Genomic DNA, 20,401 nt, shown 5'->3' on the forward strand with positions numbered 1-20,401 from the left:
GGCTGGTTGGCTTGTGGTAGTCCTCAGTTATATAATATGTATCACCCAAACGGGTTGTACATAGCATCAGTGTTAATCAGATCCCAAATCGTCAATTAGCTGGTTGCTTGATTAGTTGAAATCCTAGTTAGTAATCCTCAGTGGTGGATTTACACTAGAGACAGTCGGGACAAATGCCCAGGGCGGCAAAATTTTGAAAGTAATATTAATTTTTTTAGATCTATCAAGGTTGCTATGATTTCTATTATTTAATAATTTTCAGTTTAATTGATAATTCAACAAATTCAATTCATCCATTATTTGTGAATTATAACTTTGGCACTTTTGGTAAAAATCAATAATCAAAATGATTTAATCAATTTGTTTCATTGGACATTTAAAATAATAATCGATTTTTCCATTTTCTGGAATTAAAGAAATTTAATTAGCTTTTTTTTATATAATATAATTATGAGTCACCCTTAGTGCAAAATTTATAATTGAGAAAAAAAAACAAATATTTATGTTTTTGGCATATATATAACATATGATATAGTTTCTGCAATAAATCAGTTATTTTAATTTTGAAAAATAAAATATATTAACTATAAGTTTAGGTAAAATTCCAGTATTGGGGGGTTTTTTTTCCGGTGCCCAGGAGCGGCATTAAGTTTAAATCCGGCCCTGGTAATCCTGGTAGCTGCCCAACATGAGGTAGTTACTGCTCTAAGAAATTTGTTAAGATGGCCCCGTTTTTATCATATCGTTTTTACCATTGCATCACCGACAATCGAAAAAAATTCATACGCATTACTTAAAACAACTGGGGAGAGTGATTTGTGCTTTCATAAGCATGTGTACTTTATTCAACTAAGTTTGCGGAGATTACTCAGCGGTTAACAGCGAACTGGCTGTTTCCCTGGCATTGCTGACTTCCGTGACCGACAATCACTACTCACCATCAGTCGTGTGTTTGTTTGCCTACAAAAGCATTAAGAAAACAAAACTGTGAATGAAATTCTTTGCAATTATAGAACTATGTCTGAAATAAAATTTATTAACATTGTTTACATTGTTTTAATAAACTGGCATGAACTATCGAGTCTTTACATAAGGCCCATTGAAATTTCAATAAACTCCTAATACGTTGTTGAGAGGATTAGAATTCATATTAATTAATTTGATTACATTTCAGTCTATTCCTTAACTCATATTAACTCGCTTTTCGTGTGTTGAAAGTGTATGAGCTATGGTCCTTTTGCCAGCCCAATAAGACAAGTTAAAAATGAAATCCTTTATCTTGACATGTGACAAACTCAAGAAAAAAATATTTGTTTACCTACCCTTAAGTGTATAATCTATGTACCTACCTGTAAAGTACAACCCATATAACATATTAAAGACACATTTATTATGTTTTGAGACATTAAAAAACAGAAAATTAGCAGGACATGTATCTTAAAAGAAGGTGTAGTAGATAATTATTAAAGTCAATAAGTAAAATCAAATAGTTTTTATTTCAAACATCTGGAATGATTTCAGTTCAACAGTGAAGTACTTCGCAGCCGCAATAATAGGATGTTTACTATATAGCGAATGGTTAATATATTCGATGCAGGCTTGGTATTGGAGAACCCTGGAGTGCGTCGAATACGACTCATCTTGCATCAAGATACTGTTCGTAGCAGATCCTCAGATACAGGGCGACATAGCGGTGCCGGCACCTTTTAGCTATCCAATTAATTGGGATAGTGATCGGTAAGTCATCACTGTAATCCTAAGATCTCAGGTCTACTATTAAATATTCAATAAATATTGTATTATGTTATTCTTTGCTACACCTATGTGTGCTTAATACAACTATCGCGTCTACTATTTGAGTCCGCGCGGGTGGGTACCACCACCCTGCCTATTTCTGCCGTGAAGCAGTAATGCGTTTCGGTCTGAAGGGTGGGGCAGCCGTTGTAACTAAACTTGAGACCTTAAAACTTATATCTCAAGGCGGGTGGCGCATTTACGTTGTGGATGTCTATGGGCTCCAGTAACCACTTAACATCAGGTGGGCTGTGAGCTCGTCCACCCACCTAAGCAATAAAAAAAAACTATCTGGTAACTGTACATAAATGTGCATCATAGAGATCCTGATAATGTGAGTAAGTGTTATTCACCTTGCCATTCCTATGATAGTAAATTATATTCCATTTTAGAATAAATTTACCAATTCATACTCAATTCCCTTTAAGAATACATAAACTTAACACGTTGCCTGTCTGTGCATTATATATAATGCATTTTTGGTCCAGCTGTGACGTCCGTGCATTATATGTAATCCACGATGTTCTTGTTACTATGTTCGTGCATTATAAGTAATGCACGGTATTCTAGCTGACACGTCTGTGCATTAAAACAATGAAATTCAGTATTTTAGTTGTTTTTGAAAGTGTTTTTTGAAAAGCACTTACATGTACTTCATAAGTACATAAACTGAAATAGTTAAGCCGAAAAAAAAATGGGCGTCACGGGTACTTAACCAAAATACTCTGGACAGGCAACGTGTTAAGTAACACTGGAACAAAGTTGGTATCACTGTTTACATCCCATACATTCTTCTGCATTATGTTAAATATGTCAAGCAGTAATATTCTTGGTTGTCCTATTGCTATATACTTGCTAAGCGAGTATATCTCAAGACCAGTGATGTTCTTTTTTTTTTCAATAAGAGCTTTGAACAATTGGGTCCACCACCACTACAATTCACAATAAAAAAACAAATACAATCATATATTTAAGCTTAATTTTCTTCTTCTTTTAAGTAAGGCTTTTTGTTTTCAGTTACCTTAAGTCAACATTTAGAGTTGTTATACAGCACTTCAGGCCAGATGTTATTGTGTACATGGGTGACCTCATGGATGAAGGTTCCATTTCCACCTTGAAACAATACCATAGCTATGTAAAAAGACTGTCTGATATATTTGAAGTTGATTATCCTATAGTGGTGAGATTTATTGAAATATAACTTAAATATAAAATATATAGCAATATCTTTGTCAACATAATATTTTTTGGATTACTCAAGATCAGTACACAGGCCAACTCTTAAATAGTTCTGCAACGCATAGAAATAGTCATCTTAAATTGTATTGTATCTCCCATTAAACCTATTAGCGGTAGGCAGCAGCTTGCCCCTAGCATTGCTGAAGTCCACGGGCGACAGTAACCACTCACTCACTCACTCATCAGGTGGATTGTATGCTCGTCTGCCTACAAGGGCAATAAAAAAAAATTTGACTGGTTTGAAGCAGAAATATGCAGATTACTTCTACCACTCTGAGCTCATAATAAAACACTACTAATAAACTCACTTCACATACACTTATATTTCATCTTGTTTCAGCAAATTTGGATACCAGGTGATAATGATATAGGTGGTGAGAATGAACCGATTAAGAAAGATAAAATTGAAGAGTTCAACGAAGTCTACCAACAACCAGAAACTGTGACATTCCGGAATATAACATTTTACAAAGCCAATGGTATAACGAACAGTTTCCCAAAGAAACTTAAGGGGAATGGCAATGAATACAGGATTGTGGTCTCACATTATCCTATTACATACAGACATGCTTTTGGTCATGAAGTAAGTAGTAGTACTGTGGTTTTTTCTATTACCAGGAATGAAAATTTATTTGAATGTATTCACTTTGAGTCTATGCTTGATTTTTTTATCGATACTAATATAGCAATGGGTGTCAAGAAAGTTCAATTCAGTGATTAGTGCCACTAGCTAACGTCAAAGGCTGTATCCTCAATTTTCACTTCAGACAAACAGATTAGTTTCACCGGTGTCTGGGTGTTCTATAGCTATTCATCTATATACAATATATTTAACATATTTAATTTAACATATTATTACAATTTAACATATTTAGTTAATATTAAAATTTTTGGATTCTATAAAATCCCCAGTGTTTTTCATCATCACTGGACCCTGTGCTAATTCCGCTAGGCTATCGTTGTGGCCTAAAGGATAAGATGTTCGGTGCATTACTATCTTGTGATGCACTAGTGTTTGGAAATACCAAATGTTCCTGATTGACTTCCACAATGAAGGAATAACACTGTGTAACAAAAATCAAACCTGCAAAATTATAATTTTCGTAATTACTGATGATAGGACGTCTTGCGAGTCCGTAGGGGTAAGTACTGCCACCCTGCCTATTTCTGCCGTGAAGCAGTAATGCGTTTCGGTTTAAAGAGCGGGGCAGCCATTGTACTGTAAAAACTCAGAACGCATATCTCAAGGTAGGTGGCGGCATTTACGTTGTAGTTGTCTATGGGCTCCGGTAACCACTTAATATCAGGTGGGCCGTGAGCTCGTCCAACAACCCAAGCAATAAAATAAGGTTGGTGGTGGCATCCGTGTTGTGCTATCTATGGGCTTAGGGAGCACTTATGATCAAGTAGGCTGTAAGATCGTGCAGCCACCTAGTGCAATTTATAAGAAACTACTGATGGCTGTCCAGACACTATCAATCCGATCAAAAATCAAGAAAATTCACTCCAATTGTATTGAAACTTATAATTGCTTCTATAAATTTGTACAGGGCTACCTCTTTACAGTTTTGATTTCATATTCCAGGTGAATAATGAAATAAATCCGGATATATACTTCTGCGCTCACGAGCACGAGGCAAAATATGTCAGACAGAGTCGAAAACTGACCAATCGAGACTCACACATGCTAACCTCAGAGAGCGCCGTCCTGAACGTGTCAACCAAAGACGATCATTTGTATGAAATTTACGTTCCTACGTGTTCATATAGGATGGGCACAGATCAAATTGGTTATGGTGCTGCCATACTTGGTAATTACTTTTTTTAAATGGTTCAATATGTAAAATTTAAAATAACGACATGACAGGGTTGCCATCTTAAAGTACGCACCATCCGGCTATGGAATGAGCTCCCCTCCACGGTGTTTCCCGAGCGCTATGACATGTCCTTCTTCAAACGAGGCTTGTGGAGAGAGTATTAACCGGTAGGCAGCGTCTTGGCTCGGCCCCTGGCATTGCTGAAGTCCATGGGCGACGGTAACCACTCACCATCAGGTGGGCCGTATGCCTACAAGGGCAAAAAAAATAATAATCTTAAAATTTAAATTTGATTACCTAATTTTTTTATTAGATCTTATTAATATACCTGGTATTTTGAAACAATGTAAGAATTGTATATGTCACTGAATTCTTCACGAGGTTCTGTGACATACATATAGAAGAATTAAATATTTCTCTTCTTCAACCCGTGTCCACCCAATCCTCAACCCGTGTCCACCCAATCCTGAGTGTAGATCTCTTCGAATGCACCCCATTCTCTTCTCTCTTCCCTTCAATGCGTATCAATGTTTCACTTTACGTGTGCACGTATTAAATAGATATCTTGATCGTCTTTTCAGAGAACAACAATCAGAACTTGCGTTACACAGTGTTCTGGTCGTCACGAAGGTTTCCCTACTTATTCATTTATTTAGTAACCTTCATCATACTGCAGATCTACTTTGTAATATACTGCGCGGCTTGGGTCAGTTACAGGAAGCCAACGATGAACTGGGCCACTGATAAAGTGCCATTATTGGACAGAGTATAATAACAAAACCGTTGAATACTGACTACCTACTTATAGAATTGGAATTTTCATTAGTTTACTCTGAGCAAGCTTTAAGCAAGGTTAATCATTGATTTGAGCTTTAATGGAATTAATTAACTTTTGTTTAAATTATATTGTTGTGTTTAATGATAACTCTATATATAGTCACGTTATTTTCCGTTGTCTATAGTTAATTTATCTTTATTCGGTGTTATTCTCGAGAATTTAATCCATACGCAAGTATGAAATACGATGGAGTGCCAAGGTCATGTGATAGATTATAAAGAAAAGAGACTTCAACGGAAATCCTTTACTATATTTCATAAGATTCCTCACTGTTGAGAGATTTTGCGTTGACCGGCTTATTCAAATATGTCGCAATATTGTCAGATCCAATGAGCGGTTGAGCTGAAACTTACACCTACCGTTACTAACCTGTCTTAGATTTCTACCCATTATACCTTTTCATATTAAACAGCAGGTAGATTTCTATTTAAACTCGAAAACCCGAAAACGAAAACCTTTAAACTCGAAAACCTCGAAAACGTTATGAAATCAACATTAGTAGTAGGTATTGAACAATACGGGTAGGTAACGAAAATGTAAGCTTTGGCATGACACTTTTTTTTTATTGCCGCATAGGTAGACGAGCATACGGCCTACCTGATGGTGAGTGGTTACCGTCGCCCATAGACTTCAGCAATGCCAGCGACAGAGCCAAGCCGCTACCTACCACCATTAAACAAGTAGATTTTTTTTACTAACAATAGTCATGATATTGACTTTGGTAAGTTGTTTAAAACACGTAATGATGACTAAAAACGTAAAGTAACTATCGCAAATAAATATATTGAGCTGCAACGAAAATAAATATGTTTAAGAAATTTAAGACTAAAGAACTTGCCAGCTGTTATTTCCTTTCAGAATTTTACAAAATGTTTGTGTAAAAATGAGACTGTTATAATAATGTAAATATTTTTTGTTACCCGAATTTATTTATCTACTTTTGATAAATATTAATATTTTATTTTTAAAAAGTGGAGGAAAAAAAAGAAATACTTAGGAATATTAAATATTTAACAATTTTTATTTATTTATAAATGCTACCTATGGAGAATTCATATTTATTATTAAGACTAATAAATTATGTAATAAAATTGAAACTAAACATAATAAAACATATAGCCATGAAAACTGTACAATTAACTATAATATCTCAAAATTATTATTTAAGTATATTTAATACTTGAGAATGATGTAATATTCTAGTTCCCAATTCGTCGGTTCGTCGTTCGTACTTAATAAATTAATAAACAATCATTCCATTGGACATATAATTACACTCTTTATGTATGAACTATTACTCAAACAAAAAGTAGTTCTTGATAAATGGAGAATGTGTAGAACAAATACTGTGTCTATATGGATTGTATGGAAGGTACTAACCAATGTTTAGAAATTCTTGAATTGTTCTTTCCTCAGAACTAAAGTCTGGGTTCATGAGGTATTTTATAGATATGGGTAACCATTGTGTTAACACAATAAATTGCCTGTGCCGCCAATCATTTTTTATAATAATTATGTCCTGTAAAAATTTCAATGTATTTTTGTATATGACAAGTAAATTATAAATGTTAGTTAAAAAAAATAAAGCCTATTGAATTAAATATTTTGTTTTTCATAATTTAATACCCACATTATTCAAAAATACAGTAATAGCAATAGTTACTATCATATAGGTATTTAAAATTAATAATGTGTAAGTACTTGATACAAACAAAGGTCTTATAGACATGTTTATAACTCCCGTCAATATGTTAGATACTAAGAAATACAATAAACCATTTTTATTTACATTTTGCAATATATATGGAACAAATAATATATTCTTTTCATTTTTGTCATAAATTGTAACGTCTAAGAAAAACAATAATAGTAATACTGTGATGAAAATCGCTTCTAAATACAAGCAGTAGGTTAAATTGGCTAATGTTCTAGAAGGTGGTATAATTTGCTCAAAACTTTTAAGGTAAACCCATAATAGTAATGAATTTAATGATAAATATGATAAAACATCAAGTTTTCGCAAACTTTGATTGCTCAGTATTGTTTTAGTGTGGGCTCCATATAAGTATAAAGCAACATATCCTAAGGAAGAAGATATGCCTTCTCTATTAGCAGATAGCAACGATACACGAGGATTATCACTGAACACCCAGTTTTGAAGTCCATTGTATAATAGAACTTCATGTAACATGAGCATAAACATACTAAGAAACAGTGATCTATTTGTGAAATGTAGGAGTATTGTTGAAGTTAATTTGCAAATGGCCAAGGTAAAGAAAAAATTCCAATGGACTCCATATTCTGATATATGTTCTTGGTAATCTAACTTTTTAATACTTACAAATCTAAATACTCCTAATATACATAATATGGAAACAAATTTTATATTGCTTCGTAGAATGGCAACAAAATTATGACTGTGTAAATCTTTATGAACTAATCCACTTATCAGTACAAACAGTCCAACTCCAGTATCCATTAAACTATAACCATATCTTTCAGTTTTAGCTAAATGCCTAGGAAAGAATTTGAAATCAACAGCTAATATACAAAATACTGTTATTAAATAAGTCAGCCCGCGGACATAAGTTATGCTAGTAATTATATTATTATTTAAAATATTATTTTGTTTCAACTTGTTACTAATTGTGTTCAAATTAATTTTATTTTTAAATTTGTAGGTTAATAGTAGAAATGTGAATAAATTCAATTCATAAATATAATTTGATAGTATTGTATGAGCACATATTAAAGGTAAAATTATAATTACATATTCGTATATATAATTTTTCACCTTCATTAAAGAAACTATAAGTGCACATTGAACTGTGAAGGATATACATAAAAATGTATGAAGTAAAGTTGAACCATGGTTATTCTGCATAAACGACTCATGATATCGTTTATATTCCGTAGAATTCAACGTTGAGTTTTCTTCGTAAAAAAACATCGTGAATAATCTATTGAGAATCTGGAAGCTTGACGTTATCCAAACTAATTTTTCACAGAACTAGATATGGTTTTATGTTGTATGTATGTTTTATGTACTAAAACTACAATTCTTTTATTTGAGCACGATCTTTTGTTAAAATTTAGTATATTTTATTTTTAATTATAACAAAAACACAATTTTTCATTAGAGCACCTTCAACTTCTACTTCAAAACAAACAAACATAGCCTTCAACTTTTTTACTTGAAATCACTGCAGTTTATCCCACTGAAGTAGGAAACCTATGGAAATGAAACGTCAACGAAAAATTCGTGCCACTGTGACGTCATCTGGCCACAAAACATGGCGGATTTAGTGCTGCCCAGAAGATTTTAATGTTAGTAGATTTTATCGATAAACGTTCTTGGCTTATTTTATTTTAAATATTGTTGAGTATGAATGTATTTGTAGAATTTATACTTTAATAGGTATTAAGTATATTATTATGTGCAAAGATGATGTGATTTAGATATTATGTGAAATCTAAGACGAGTTCGTGCTTCAAATTTTCCAAGTAAACGATATGACGATTTTTAAAATTTGCTACACTGATTTTATAAAGTTTTCGTTTGCCGCAAAACATAAAGATATGGCATAGTACAGTGCCATCAGCCCATTTCTAGCATGCTGAATGTTATCGTATTTTGAGTACGTGTTTTTCTTAGACTATTACAATCTATTTTAATTGTTTTGCTGACTCTAAAGTCCGTAACAGACTACCGCAGCGCACCTCAAGGAAGGTGCACCGCACCATTTGAATCACTCTCACTTGAGAGTGATTCAAATTTTAAACTTATCAAGGGACCGCCTGATAAAAAAAAACACCTACAGAACATTTATTCGTTAATGAAATTACAAACGTCATTCCTTGTGACTTCCTCTGTAAAATCACTTAATTAATAAATATTTAACGAATTTACAATAGTGTTTTACTCACTGCGGAATAAAACTATTTTATTTAAATAGTTCCAAAGAGAATTTGTCAGTAGCCTTTTTCCCGAAATATCTAAACAGAATGTCTAAATATGTTTTGATGACATATTTTAAAGAGGTATTTATGATTAGTATCATAATGAATAGATTCCGACCGAAAAATGGTGTCCGATATTTCGGTTTTTTTTTTTTTCTACCTAAGCTGAGAGCCTTGAGAGGCTATTTCAGCGTAACCCTAACGTTTGTAGGTGAGCTCACGGGGCTCAAACCTGATGAGATTCGGATTCAAATATATTATTAAGTGTATAATCAATGTTTCGGATGAGGGCTCCATAATGAATTTAAATATATATAGATAATAGTTTTGGGGCATCGACCTTCTTGAGATCCTATAAAATATGTTTTAATTATTATTTTTGTATGTTTTAAGCATGATAAAATTAGAAATTTTATATAAGCAATCATATTAAATCGATATCAAAGTCAATAAATAATGTACAACCCAAAACAGACGGCCGAACTAACGTGACAATGACATTTGGCGCGCTAAGCATGACGGATTTTCGGCCTCATTAGACGGAGACGGAGACATTTACGTATATTCATGTTTCATTTTATGTACGCACTGAAATACTGTTATATTGTTTTCCTGCGAGTTAAAGTGCTGAGTAAGAACGAGATAGATATATGTTTATGTGTGTGCCTTCAAAATGGGTGCTATTTATATAAGCAATTGTACGCATAGAACAATATGTCGTGTCCCTACTATATAGGTCTATGGTTTATCCACAGTTTTCCCAAACCAAAACAAATAGGGGCTATTGTCGAATTTGTCAATTTGTCATTTGTCAAAATTATATTTTTTTAATTCGCGTTATACAAAGGATTTAGGAAGGTTTCCTACGTTGTATAGTTGTCATTTTTACGCAATTTTGTATTCTTGAAAGTTACCTTCCTTTTTTATTGCGCTTTATATCCATTCTCTTTATTTCTATTTTCTATAGATCTATTTTCTTTACTTAGCGTTCTAAGGCCGGATCTGAGTGATCCTATTGAGTCTCAGGACTTTATTAGGTATACTAATGTTATAAATAATTATAATCGTTCATATCCGATCCAGGTTGTTGGATTCCCTGGATCCACTGTCGGTGCTTTTAGGTTCTTTAAGCACCGGACACAAGCCTCTGAGTTTCTCGTTGGATCTTCTCAGTGGGTCGCGACTCCAACCCGGTGGTAGATTCTGCGAAGCACTGCTCTTGCTAAGGTTAGTGTTAGAAAACACTCTTAAATTGGGCGCTTCAGCCTACCTGCCCGTCCTCGCGTAGCTGGAATAGCCCCTTAGTCACCAGCGTATAAATAGGCAAATGAAATCATAATTTTTCAGTAAACTAATTATGATTAATATAAAACTTTATGATTAATATAACGACTATTAATGGAGTCATGGATTCGCCATTATTTTATTTTATGGTATTTCCTGGAAATTTTTAGCAGGCATCTTTTTTGACAGAATTATTTTGTCTTACACTATGGTTTATGATAAGTAGTGGTTAAAATGTCTAATTTAGGATTCGCTGTTGGTTATTTAATAGGTCACAGAAAATATATGTGCTAACCTTGTATTTTTAATATCTTTGACGAGGTCATTTGTTACTACCAAATCATATGTATGTTTAAAATTATAAAATGGCCACAGTTATTTTTCCAGAGGCGCCTAGACATGATGAATCTTTAGAATGGATTAACGAAAGCTTTTTAGTATCCCAAGACTTTGGCCCCAGTAATGAATTATCTTGTAGACAACTACCATACTGGAAAACTCTAACAAAACGAATGTCTGATTCATATCAATCTTTAGTAAGCTTGTTATCAAAGAATAAAAAGAAACGATTTTCGCGAAGACTAAATTCGAAATATGTAAGAAATGAAGTAATTGTTTATAACGTCAATAACAGTACTGAAAAGGAGCAAGAAAGTAATTCAGTTAATGACTGGTATAAGAGAGAATACACCAATCAAGTTGGGGAACCTCCGAAACACGATGCGGAGGAGCGCTTAGAGAAGGCTATTATTGGATTAAAATGGCAGTCTAAGTGCATTGCTTTTGATCGACTGTTTTATGCTCCACCGGTAAGATATACTTTTATACTTCATAATATCTGTTATGCCTATTTAAAAGGTTTCATGTTTGGAATTTATTTTATTGTATGTACTAGATCCAGCGCGAACTAATGCTAGAGCAAGTAAATTGGGATGACACTCCCCTAGCTCTAGCCTGCACGTGTCCAGCAACGATATGCACATGCTCGTGTAGGAAAAACTATTTGTTGCCAGCTCAAAAAATACCTAGACGTAAGTTTAATAAAAATAGTTCACAACAATCCATCCATATACTGGTGGTAGGACCTCTTGTGAGTCCGCACGGGTAGGTACCACCACTCTACCTATTTCTGCCGTGAAGCAGTAACGCGTTTCGATTTGAAGGGTGGGGCAGCCGTTGTAACTATACTGAGACCTTAGAACTCATATCTCAAGGTGGCGGCATTTACGATGTAAATATCTATGGGCTCTGGTAACCACTTAACACCAGGTGAGCTGTGAGCTCGTTTTGACATCTATGCAATAAAAAAAAAGTGGGCTTCAAGACTTTTCATTATCTTCCGGCAGGTCTAATGTATTTGTATAGTTTGCTGAATAAATCCTTAGAATTTAAATTGTAACATTGCATCTGGCAACACTAGCAGTTAAACATAGCACCCTTTTCTTTTTTTTTTTTTTTTTTTTTCGGGCCGGGGGCCGAACCTCCTACGAGGTCCCCGCGCATACGGGGCGCGCGGGGTATGTGAGACTCAACGATCTGCAGGTGTTGAGAGCAGATCGCGGGCCCAAGGATTTTAGGACCCACCCACTAAACGACTCCCCTGCACTCTTACACCCGACGTCCGATCCTCTCCGAGGTCAGAACCCGGATGAGGTAGGGGGGCTATAGCACCCTGCCTGCCTAGTCATCCTGAAGATCTCAACGACTGAGTAGAAAGCGCGCTGAGTAGAGTTTGAATTATTTGGATAGATCACTCTTAAATAAACATAAACTTCAGAGTGCTTAGTGCAAGTTTTTAACGTTCTCGATAACGTAAAAGTTAAGCCATTTTTGTTTGCAGTTGAAACAGCGCCCTTAGCGGCAAACGTAGGCAAACGATCCCATTCCATACAAATATGAGCTAACTTTTACTCTACCGTGAACGTTAAAAAACTCGCACTAAGCACACTGGTCTCTATTACATTCTGAAATATTGTCTGTTAATTGTTGCACCGCAAGTCATACTTCTACTAATTCAATACAGACTTAAATACACCAATATTTGATGTTAAGTTTATGACTTCTATGAGAATGACATGAATTGCAATTATTTTAAATTACGCCAATAGCGTCGACTGTATGAAAGCTGACTGATGGCATTTATCGATTTTGCCTGAGATTTTTAACACTGGACAATACTCTCACTGAGTAAACTAGTTGATGAAATTTTGTTTAATGGACACATCAGTTTATTTAAAACCATAGATATGTATGGGGCATTTTGTTGAGCATCTCATTGACCACACTATTATTCAAAGTAATCGTTTTCGAGTTTCGTATTAAGAGAAATTCAAGTTCTAAGTGGTATTCGAGAAGAAACGCGTAGTTAAAAGCTACAGCATTGAAAATCTCGAATAGCCCCGTAGGCTACTAGGAAATAGGTAAGGAAAAGGAAAAAAATATTGAAAATGTTGAAATACTGTTTTCCTTAGGACTGTGTCCGTATTGGTTCGGTGTTAAGCGATTTTTATGGTTGTTCCATTGTGCGAAGTATCCAAAACCGGCTGGTACGCTAATTCCGAAACTAGTTGCTGTTGTCAACAAAGAATCTGCGTTTTACAGAAGTCCTAAAGGACGTATCATACGTGAGTTTTTCTATACCATTTAAAAAGTTGTCTTCTTCTGTCTAATAATTTTCGTCAAGCTGCCAATCGTGAGCACATATAAATTCAATTTACGTATTGTGCTGTTATTTGATTTAATTTTAGACTTGGACCAATCTGCCTATTTGAGATTAAGGGTGTTCAGTCGATTTGCAAAATCGGAACGACCGGTTGCACTACACAAACTCTATTCTTTAAGTTATGTCAATGCGGATTTCCCGCCTATTTCTGCCGTGAAACAGCCGTTATAACTATACTGAGATCTTAGAATTTATATCTCAAGATGGTTGGCGCATTTATGTTGTAGATGTCTCTGGGCTCCAGTAACCACTTAACATCAGGTGGGCTGTGAGCTCGTCCACCCACCTAAGCAATAAAAAAAAAAAGAGGAACTTCAATGGAAATGTAAAATAGAAATGTATTTCAAAATCCATTCAGTAAATCAGTAATCTAGTGAGGCCAAGGCGATGGTAATTTTCAGTCAAGCAGCAAAAATGAGTCGCATAGCGGCTCGTGTGACCTCACACGTTGAGGCAGTATACTGAACGGTCTTCGCATTGCGTCCTCACTGTTCTATTTACTAATTTAAACAAAAATGGCGCTCGGATAAACGTCTAATTCTATTCTAATTGGATACAATGAGCACATGGCTCGCCATTTTTTATGTTACTGGGGCCCACAGATATCACAACGTGATTGCTGTCACCCATTTTGAGACACAGCTGCAGTCATACTTCCTTTGTATAATCTTTAAAATCCGTAACCCATTACTGCGTCGCGGCGTCGCCACAAAAATACGCAGAATGATGTAAATAAATTATGTATGATGCAAAAGTCTAATAAAGGAATCTACCTAATTACCGTGGCATAGTCTCTTTCACTTTACCATGAAGTGGTGGAGACTTGGTGACATAGGTATTCCTAGCTATGACAAGAACCAGGGATCCATAAACAAGTCCTTTTTAAAAATGTTATCTATGTTGTTTTGTTCGCGGTGAGGGAAATAAACTATTATTACATACCGTACAATGGGGTAAATAGGGACAAAATCGACCTTCAGATTGAATTTTAAAATAGTTCCAATTAAATAGTCACTGCTCAACCAAAGAAATAAGTTGAGTCTTGAACGTACCTAGGTGATGAAAACCGTTACATTATTTTAATTATTCATTTTAAAGAAATAATCGGTAAAATAATGGCCGTCCCAATTTACCCAGCGTCCGGGGTAAATTGACACGGTTAAGGGTTAAATTGGGATATTTGTAAGGGTTGTCAACTCGCAGTACTGCGATATATAGGTAGGTGCCATATAATTATTTATATGGACCGAAATGATGAATACAATCCATAATTTAAGCACAATACACAACATAGTGTAAATTAAGCTGGTTTCTATTCCGAAGCGATGTGACGTGAATGATAATCAACAATACAATGATCAAAAAAAGTATGTGCATGTTATATTTTAGAAAATTATTATTTAATTTCCTTAAAAATCACAACTCTGAAACAAAATCATAAAATAGAATAAAAAATAGAAAACAAAAGGACTGGAAATGCACTATTACAATTTTATTTAATCAACATTTTCAAAATAATCTTTGAGCAAGAGTAAGATATCAGGTGAATAAGATAAAAAAAACAGCTTTATCTGATTACTGCCACTAATAACTAAAATAAACGAAATTCTTTCTAAGCTAAATAACTAAACTCAATTAATTCACTCACTCATAATTGGATATCTCGGATTTTTAATTAATGTTACATTTAAAATCTGAGGCCTGTTTTTATTTGTGTGTGCGTTGTGAATGTTAACAAAATCATGATTCGACGCGAAGTTTTGATTCGTTTGAGTTCTTTTAACTTTTAATTTTTTTTATTGCTATAAAGAACATACGACCGAGCAGATATTACAAGGTAAATGTCGCGAAAAAAAAGTAATTATATATATACTTTTCTTTTACCTATAATACTTACATAAACTAACTGATAAACACATTAACCTTCTTTACATCACGCAATTAAGTGATAGTATAGGCTAAAATATCTATTATAAGATATCAGTGACAACCCTAACAAGCCATCCCTATTTTGTCTTTTGGCGTTCCAAGTTTGTGTTTTTTCGTCCCTAATTTTTCCAGTCTCGTTCCCAATTACCCTACATACGTCCCAATTTTCCCCAAAAAGAAAGGAAAAAATATACATTTTTTATTTTGTCGAAATATTGTATTTAAAATAAGAATATTGCAACTTACCGTTTGTTGTGGTATTTCCAGGTGTATTAAAAACTTATATAAACTGTGATCTTATTGAAAAAACAACGATAATATTACTTTTTTTAAAAGTTCTTTAAGCCGTTTTAAAACCCACTTTTCAACCACTATTTTAAATTTAATTTGACGAATTTTTGGGACCAACTTAACTCATGTTTAGTACTTCCATAGTTAACTTGGTTTTTCTTCTATACATTGATAAATATTACCTTAAAGAAAATTAGATAGATTCCGTGCTACAAGTACTTTGAGAATCTTCCGCAGGTTTGTCCCAATTTACCCCAGAATCCCAATTTACCCCATGTCATGGTATTAATTAAAGGCTGTTTTCTAAGATCCGCGAAAAATGGATATGATAAAAGTATTTTTACGGTTATATTATATATCGCGTTAATTAACGCTTCGAAATCATTACAGTCTTCGTGGTCACGGACAATAGTTGTCCGTTTCCGTAGTTTTCATTATTTGATGCTCATTGATACGGTATAACTATTGTTTTTTTTAGTAACACAGAAAGGTCCAGAGTTTTGCATGTCCGGTTGTTTACAATATTTAGTATCGAGTTCGCAAGCGAATGCATTGTAAGTCCTTTTTTTTAAGAAATATCAATGTTTAATACATATTAACAATTTCAAAATATTGTGTATATAAATTAATATACAACATAATTTAATACATGGTTAAATGAAACATGTAACTAGAGGTTTCTGGTGTGAGTGAATTACGTTTTTAAATTACTTTCCATATGGTTCTATCTCTGGCGCTCCAAGTGAGCACGATAGAGAGTAAGTACTTAATGTTTTCTTAAACTTAATTCGTATTCAGATTGGCTGCTGAAATCGCGAAAATTCAAGAGATCGACGTTGAAGGACTTCAGGAGGCTAGTATTTTTTTTATTGCCCTTGTTGACAGACGAGCATACGGTCCACCTGATGGTGAGTGGTTACCGTCGCCCTTGACTTCAGCAATGCCAGGCGCAGAGCCAAGCCGCTGCCTACCGAAAACCTACCTATCGGCGCACTTACAATGTTTTGTAGGGCATCATGAGTCTCCGTGTTTTTGAGTCTTGGACACGATTTCGACTCTAAATGACCTAGTTTGTATATGTTACATTCCATTTATTGTGGACCATGAAAATTTAGTTCGTGTTCTACAACCGCATGAATAATTGCCAAATTAACTTAATGCGTAGAAACTCTACATTTTTATGTAACTTGACAGATGATTCAATCTATGCTAGTGCGAATTTTACAGAGCGGTGGTACGAAGTTTGACGTACCAGATGAGATGGACACCGAAGGATATTGTGATGGGTTCACGTGTACTGGTTTGTGTTTTAATATTCGTTTAAATTAGATATGAACAAAATAAGGACATTGAACCGTAACTGCCGAGATATAAAGTCTATTGCGTTAGTTCACAGATTACCCTACTAAACAAATGAACGCGCGATAAAAGTGTTTTGATTTTTTATTTTAGTTTCAACGCAAACTGACAACGATGAAGAATCCGACGAATTATTAATGGGAGATTACACTCACGTCCTGTACGCGTCAGTGGAGAATACCTTCATGAGTGACATGGACGGGAAGAAACTGCAGATATCATTTTACAATGAGTACGAAACTGTCAGATTATAGATTAAATTACGGAATTGACATCCTTGATTTTCGAATTTTGTACTGCACGATTTTTTAAAATTCCATATTCATCCAGACTTGATCTTGAATATCGTAATGAAACAAAATACAGTGGAATAAGTTTTAGACATGTGTAAATTTTATCAAAATAAAAATTAAGCAATATCTATACTAATATATAAATTTACAGTGGTTTTTACGGATGTTCCGTTATAACTACTGAACCGTGCATCTGATTGACTTGAAACTTGGTACCCATGTTTTTTTTTTTTTTTTTATTGCATAGCTGTGTGGACGAGCTCACAGCCCACCTGATGTTAAGTGGTTACTGGAGCCCATAGACATCTACAACGTAAATGCGCCACACACCTTGAGATATAGTTCTAAGGTCTCAGTATAGTCACAACGGCTGCCCCACCCTTCAAACCGAAACGCATTACTGCTTCACGGCAGAAATAGGCGGGGCGGTGGTACCTACCCGTGCGGACTCACAAGAGGTCCTACCACCAGTAATTACGCAAATTATAATTTTGCGGGTTTCATTTTTATTACACGATGTTATTCCTTCACCGTGGAAGTCAATCGTGAACATTTGTTGAGTACGTATTTCATTAGAAATAATTGGTACCCGCCTGCGGGATTCGAACACCGGTGCATCGCTTCAACACGAATGCACCGGACGACTTATCCGTTAGGCCACGACGACTTTTAGAAAATACATGTACTTAATGGATAGGCTAATATTTATATGAGTGTTGGACTCCCTACACCAGTTGCGGGGGCGTTAATGATGAACGTGGGTGAGAAATAATAATGTTAATTTTAAATGCCCAGTGAAGCGGACGGGTACAGCTAGTTATGATATAAATCGATATTAATTTGTCAAGAAGTATAGGGAAAATAGCTTGCGGACGCACTCCATGCTAGCTGACTTTTTGACTGCATTGCGTGCTGCATATCAAATAAATAAAAATTAAGAATAATTTTCATTTTTCTAATGTGCTTCACTACCATATACAGCTAGCACGCTTTTTCACATAGCTGACTTAGATAATAAATACGAAACACAGGAGAAACGAATGCGCAATGTAATCTGAACTAATAACATTTAGCTTGTTCCACTACACCCGACACTGAAACAAAATACTTTGATTTCAGAGAGCCTCCAGATCCTTGTGCTTTTAGTCTTAGCAGAGTTTTCCATGTCGATGAGTAAGTTATATGTTGTTTATTCCAATATGAATATTCACTGATTTGCATACAATAATAAAGGACGAATTTGATATCTTGAAAAATACATTAACCTGTTCTACTCATTATATAAAGCCTGAAGCATTTATCAATTTTCAGAATGAAACAACACCTTCACAAAATGAAAGAATTGTATTCGTCAATCTCCGTGATGATAGGTAAAACAATTTCCCATGAAGTAATTGAAATATTAGTAAGTCCAGTTTAATTAATATTTTTACGTTTTATTGCAGATAAATACAGCGCAAAGTAAGTACTGAAATCACTACTGCATTCCCCTCGTTGATAGCGTATTGACAAAATGCAGTTCATTGCAGGAAAAGCCACTTCTTATTTATTATATAGTTTTTATTTATTCGATAGCAAGCTAGGTACCAGATGATAGCTACAGGTGCGTCTATAAGCACTATCTATCTATTACCTACTTCTGTTTCGATCACTAGTGGTATGGTGTGTAACTTCATAGCCTTTGTAGGTTGTTACTATCGTTTTGGTTATTCCTGCCACAAAGATGACGTGTCCTGATTCATAGGAATTCAATTGTGGTTCCGAGACTACGATTATGTCTGTGGGCATCATTATTAACATCTAAGTAAAAATGGTTTTAGTTGGTCTATAACAATTACAGCATACCTACGGTAGGCAGCGGTTCGGCTTTGCTCCTGGCATTGCTGAAGTCCACGGGCGACTAATCAGTCACCATCAGGTGGGCCGTATGCTCGTCTGTCTGCCTACAACGGCAATAAAAAAATTGAAATGGTCGATTTTTACAGTAAAATTGTTTATATTTGTCTCATTACATCGCATAATGTTACACAAAATAATTTAATTTTGATAGAATATCTCACGTGGGCACCAAATCCGAGATTGCAACGTAAAATTACTTTGCCTATTTTGTATTTGACCATCCAATCTATACTTTCAATAGGCACACGTCTAAAGTCGACTTAGAAGGGAGCGAATGCTGTCATGACTATACATCGTGTAGCCGTAAAAGATCCGGTCAACGAATAGAAAAAACCAACAAAAAACCTAATGAAGACCTTGAAGTAACAACGTGGCAGAAACTACAAAAAGCCAAAAGCTCAATCAGGAAGTATTTAAAATATATAGATTTGTCAGACGCTTGTGATAAACAAAGCTCTAAAACTGAAAATAGAAGATGCATTCCTAAGCCGGATATGTCAAGAAAAACGGATGATACTAACAATGAAATAAAAATGATGTCTCCAACGACGAATTCCAAAGAATCTGTAGAATTACTTAATGATGACATTATAAATACTCCTGAAGCATCTGATTTCGAATCAGGAAAGATAAAATCTAGAAGATTTTCCGTTAAAAAATCGTCAGACAAATTGAAATACAAAGTGTCGTTCAAGGATGAACAGTCTAATCATGAAATTGATTGTAGTCCTTGTAAAAATTAGAAAACATTTTATAAAACCAATTTGGATCCAATAGATCAAAACGATAATAATATTTCAGTTAGTGACAATGAATCATACTAGTCTGCGTCAAGAAATTTTTATTTTATTTAAATGTAGCAAATGTAAAATTGAAGATTTAAATATTTTAAATAAATGTTTGTGTTGTGTATCACGGGTGTTTCAACTGCATTCCCGCTACTTAATTTATTAGCGATTTGTAATTGCTCATTATT

General features: G+C 34.5%; 3 protein-coding genes and 1 long non-coding RNA gene across 5 annotated transcripts; 2 read left to right on the forward strand and 2 right to left on the reverse strand.

Annotated features, from left to right (window-relative positions):
• The first annotated feature begins 1,286 nt into the window (after positions 1–1,286).
• LOC101740054 (uncharacterized) lies at positions 1,287–7,289 on the forward strand. 2 transcript variants are annotated; one of them, XM_004925779.5, is made up of 6 exons: positions 1,287–1,447; positions 1,522–1,737; positions 2,812–2,974; positions 3,374–3,616; positions 4,619–4,844; positions 5,432–7,289. In XM_004925779.5, exons 1-6 carry the CDS (start codon positions 1,431–1,433, stop codon positions 5,620–5,622), a joined length of 1,056 nt encoding a protein of 351 aa, XP_004925836.2. In that variant the 5' UTR covers positions 1,287–1,430; the 3' UTR covers positions 5,623–7,289. The 2 variants fall into 2 exon arrangements, with proteins under 2 accessions (XP_004925836.2, XP_021203458.2); XM_021347783.3 differs by having other exon boundaries at positions 1,299–1,447; positions 1,530–1,737.
• On the reverse strand, positions 6,682–8,939 carry LOC105842722 (uncharacterized). The gene has a single exon (XM_012696966.4). The coding sequence runs from the start codon at positions 8,636–8,638 to the stop codon at positions 7,301–7,303; it is 1,338 nt and encodes a 445-aa protein (XP_012552420.3). The 5' UTR covers positions 8,639–8,939; the 3' UTR covers positions 6,682–7,300.
• A 1,781-nt stretch (positions 8,940–10,720) lies between these two features.
• LOC110386604 (uncharacterized) lies at positions 10,721–20,337 on the forward strand. The gene is made up of 12 exons (XM_038021937.2): positions 10,721–10,875; positions 11,567–11,741; positions 11,828–11,963; positions 13,404–13,556; positions 16,353–16,428; positions 16,673–16,727; positions 17,102–17,174; positions 17,327–17,465; positions 18,646–18,699; positions 18,838–18,896; positions 18,972–18,987; positions 19,667–20,337. The coding sequence occupies exons 3-12, from the start codon at positions 11,843–11,845 to the stop codon at positions 20,166–20,168; spliced, it is 1,248 nt and encodes a 415-aa protein (XP_037877865.2). The 5' UTR covers positions 10,721–10,875; positions 11,567–11,741; positions 11,828–11,842; the 3' UTR covers positions 20,169–20,337.
• Positions 15,013–15,582, reverse strand: LOC134198830 (uncharacterized). The gene is made up of 2 exons (XR_009973049.1): positions 15,303–15,582; positions 15,013–15,078 (listed from the first exon to the last, which is right to left on the reverse strand). It is a non-coding gene; the product is annotated as an uncharacterized LOC134198830 (long non-coding RNA).
• Positions 20,338–20,401: the final 64 nt, after the last annotated feature.

This window comes from Bombyx mori, chromosome 4, assembly GCF_030269925.1.
Source record: "Bombyx mori chromosome 4, ASM3026992v2".
NCBI classification, from domain to species: Eukaryota; Metazoa; Arthropoda; class Insecta; order Lepidoptera; family Bombycidae; genus Bombyx; species Bombyx mori.

Excerpts from the sequence above, each read along its gene's own strand:
- LOC101740054 (XM_004925779.5), top strand. Across the intron at positions 2,975-3,373 it reads AAGTTGATTATCCTATAGTG|CAAATTTGGATACCAGGTGA; the intron begins GTGAGATTTATT and ends ATCTTGTTTCAG. Across the intron at positions 4,845-5,431 it reads TTATGGTGCTGCCATACTTG|AGAACAACAATCAGAACTTG; the intron begins GTAATTACTTTT and ends TCGTCTTTTCAG.
- LOC105842722 (XM_012696966.4), bottom strand. The coding sequence starts at position 8,638 with ATGTTTTTTTACGAAGAAAACTCAACGTTGAATTCTACGGAATATAAA.
- LOC110386604 (XM_038021937.2), top strand. The coding sequence starts at position 11,843 with ATGCTAGAGCAAGTAAATTGGGATGACACTCCCCTAGCTCTAGCCTGC. Across the intron at positions 11,964-13,403 it reads AGCTCAAAAAATACCTAGAC|GACTGTGTCCGTATTGGTTC; the intron begins GTAAGTTTAATA and ends TGTTTTCCTTAG. Across the intron at positions 16,728-17,101 it reads ACGTTGAAGGACTTCAGGAG|AGCGGTGGTACGAAGTTTGA; the intron begins GCTAGTATTTTT and ends CGAATTTTACAG.